This window comes from Austrofundulus limnaeus, unplaced genomic scaffold (genome assembly GCF_001266775.1).
Source record: "Austrofundulus limnaeus strain Quisiro unplaced genomic scaffold, Austrofundulus_limnaeus-1.0 Scaffold77, whole genome shotgun sequence".
NCBI classification, from domain to species: domain Eukaryota; kingdom Metazoa; phylum Chordata; class Actinopteri; order Cyprinodontiformes; family Rivulidae; genus Austrofundulus; species Austrofundulus limnaeus.
Genome location: NW_013952479.1, coordinates 1,787,959 through 1,791,533, shown reverse-complemented (window position 1 = coordinate 1,791,533; position 3,575 = coordinate 1,787,959). Strand labels below are relative to the sequence as shown.

Sequence of the window (3,575 nt, the reverse complement as noted above, 5' to 3'; positions counted from 1 at the left end):
GTTAGAAAACCATAAGCTTTTATACCCAAGTTGTTTGTGCCAGTACAAAGCCAGGAAAGGATGGGCCTTTCCCAGAATGGGCGGAAATATAACACCTCCCATACACACTGTCGAAGTGTTTTTGTGGACCACTGATGATGTAATCTTTTCCAGAATATTCTACCAGACATGACCCTATTCTGACCTTTTGTTCTCAAAGTTACTGCTAAAGCCTGTGTTGGATCACATCATTGTATGTTTCCTCCACATGTTTGTGTTTGTTCCTCTTGTCCTGCAGAGACTTTAAGTCAGATCTCAGCTGCTCCTTCAGCTCTCTGACTGCTTGTTCTACAGGAACCACTTTGTGCTTCTGGTGGAGAGAAAACTCACAGACAGGACACACAGCTCTCTGACTGCTTGTTCTACAGGAACCACTTTGTGCTTCTGGTGGAGAGAAAACTCACAGACAGGACACACAGCTCTCTGCTCGTCTTCACAGAACAGACGAGGATCTTCTTGGTGTTTGCTGCAGACCATCATCATTCCTTTTTTCTCTTTTTCTGACTCGGATGATRCAGATTTCTGTCTTTCAGCAAAACAGTCAGCAAGTTCCTTCAGACTAAAGTTCACCAGTGGATTTTCTTTTGAAGACTTTCTTCTACAAACAGGACAGTTCTTGTTTCCAGTTTGTTCCCAGAACTTCTGCAGGCAGCTTGAACAGAAGCTGTGGTTGCAGCTCAGAGACACAGGATCTTTGAAAGTCTCTGAACAGATATAGCAGCTTAGGAAAAAGGTGAGTTTTTCAGCCATTTCCTCTTAACCTTAATTATCTGTCAACAGTTAGACTCACCAAAAGTCTGTCTCTTTGAGCCTCAGTCCATTAAATAGTTTTTAGTTTGTGTCCTTCACTCTGTAATGGTGTCTCAGCTCCAGGAAAAATGTGTCAAAATGAACTTTAAACTTCTCTTTCAGGTAATAATCTGACATTTCATTTTCTTATCAACACAGGGTGGAGTTTGATTTATTATTAACTTATAAAGTCACTTCCTGTCTGAAGTTCATAGAAATAATTTCTTACAACAAAAAATTAGTTTTATTTATATGTAATGTTTAAAACAACTGAAGTTGACTGAAGTCCTTCAGTCAGACCGTACATTGCAATACCATAAAATACAACACAAAAGTAAAAGGACAATTAATGATGTACAGAAACAGCACAAGTAGATTAAGTTTATGCTTTGTTTGATCTAAATCCAGGAGAGACAGGTTGAGCAGAGAGTTGATACTGTTCGGGTTTTTTAACCTAGGAACTCAGAGAGACACAGCAAAACCCGGCCGAACATTAAATCAATGACAACAGAGGCAAGTGAGATTTTTNAATGTAATAAAGAAAAACCCTTTCAGATACTGATGAGTAGATTGAGAAGATCAGTTTAATATGTTGAAGCTGTGAGGATTAGTGTTGATTTGGACCCAGAATGCAAACCAAAGAGGTGTTTTAACTAAAAATGACTTTAATAAAAGTTAAAACAAAGAGCTGACACCTAAAACAAAGGTGGGCATCCAGAAAATAAGGTAACATTAAGAAACAAAACATAAAGTAAAATCCAAAGACTGTTAAAACCAAACAACATATTACAGTGACCTGCTGATGTAATGATAGAGAGGCTGGTTAAATAAGAACTAGACTGATGAGGTTTGGAAGGCAGCTGAAATGATTGAGGAGTGGCAACAATGACTAATTGACTGGAAAAATACTGAGAGCTGAGGGAGAAAAGAGAAATGACACAGAGATCACAGAAACAACTCTAACAGCCTGGGAGGGAAACTAAACTAAAGTCACATAAAACAAGAAACATCCATCCATCCATTTTTTCATTTATTCGTGATCGGGTTGCGGGGGCAGCAGCCTAAGAAGAGAGACCCAGACTTCTCTCTCTAGCCACTTGGGCCAGCTCATCAGGGGTAAACCCAAGGTGTTCCCAGGCCAGCTGAGGAAAATAGTCCCTCCATCGTGTCCTGGGTCTTCCTCTGGGCCTCCTGCCAGTGGGACGTGCCCAGAACACCTCACCAGGGAGGCGTCCAGGAGGCATCCTAACCAGAAGAACCACCTCAACTGGCTCCTCTCGACGTGGAGGAGCAGCGGCTCTACTCTGAGTCCCTCCCGGATGACTGAGCTTCTCACCCTATCTCTAACGGAGAGCCCAGACACCCTGTGGTATGCACCCAGGTTGTCTGTACAAATGTGAGTGTGTTTGACACTGGCGGCTGGTCAATAGGGGGCGCTAGTGCGCTGCCCCACCACTAATTTTGGTACACAAAAAATTAAATAAATAAATAATATAACCAAATAAAACATTATAAATGTTTCAAAAAATATCGTATGTATGTTTTCTGATACGTAAAATAAATAATTTAGAGTTATTGATGTGTAAAGTTCCATTTTACTCATGAGCTTTTTCGTGTTGACTCACTTCCGGGTCACGAGCGGTTCGACGCCCAGACTCCCATAGACAAGATTTTGGACATGCGCAGTAAGTCCCCAATGCAAAAGAATAGAGTGGCCTGTGGCGCAGTTCGTCACCGCCCCGCAGCTGACCTCTGTAAGTGGGTCCAACCTGTCGACGACTCAACGTTAATTAATGCAGCACCCAGCAGGGTTTCACGAGGTGGATTTTGGAGAACAACAAATGAGAAAGAAGGAGAAAACAACACCGTAAGTCTCTTATATCTAAACCTTTTCAAAGCAGAACATATGAGGAGAAACTTAAAGTGGTGTAGCTTGGACCGGATAAGCCAAACATAATAAAAATTGAGCAAGAACGTGGTTTAGCATTAAGGCTTGGCTGACTGAATACTATATTAGCCAAGTTGTAACAACTGCTCAAAAAAGTAAAGGTCCTAGATCTGAATGAATGAAATATTCTCATGAATACTTTCTTCTAAACAAAGTTAAATGTGCTGACAGCTTGTGAAATTGTTTGTCAATCAGTGTTACTTCCTAAGTGAACAATTTGATTACACAGAAGTGTGATTTACTTGGAGTTAGATTGTGTTTGTGTTCCCTAATGGTGAACAAAACAATATAATATAATAATTTTTATAAATTACTATGGTTTGAATTTATTCTTTAAAAGGGGGAAGATATATGTGATCTCATGAACATCCACACTTCATTTAGAGCACTTCGGTCCAACCAGTTTCTCTTAGATATTCCCAGATCCAGGCGAAAGTTTAGAGGTGATCGGGCCTTTGCAGTTTCTGCCCCAAACCTTTGGAAGGTTTACCTCTTAGCATTCGGTGTGCAGAGACTGTTAAGACTTTTAAATCTCTGCTTAAAACTCATTTTTACTCCCTGGCTTTCATTCTGGTACAGTTTGAGATTCTTTTAAAGATGGTTTTAATGTTTTTTTTTTCTCTATTTTAAATTGYTCTTATTGTTTACATTCATGTGTTGCTCTGTTGTTTTATTCATCTGGCTGAATTATGAAGCGCTTTGGTCAACTTGTTGTTTTTATGTGGTATATAAATAAATAGACAATGACATATTAGACGATATTTTTCATCTATCTGCTGCCTTTCAATATATATATATA

General features: G+C 39.7%; 2 protein-coding genes across 4 annotated transcripts in view; one reads left to right on the top strand and one right to left on the bottom strand.

Annotated features, from left to right (window-relative positions):
• LOC106519468 (nuclear factor 7, brain) overlaps nt 1–973 on the bottom strand; it is a gene marked incomplete in the record, with an annotated part of 1,829 nt that extends 856 nt beyond the window's left edge. The window contains 2 exon segments of the mRNA XM_014011168.1: nt 215–352; nt 427–973. Coding sequence (XP_013866622.1) covers nt 215–352; nt 427–789 — 501 coding nt within the window.
• The window catches only part of susd2 (sushi domain containing 2), a 66,747-nt gene that overhangs the window by 11,595 nt on the left and 51,577 nt on the right, over nt 1–3,575 (top strand). The window lies entirely within an intron of this gene.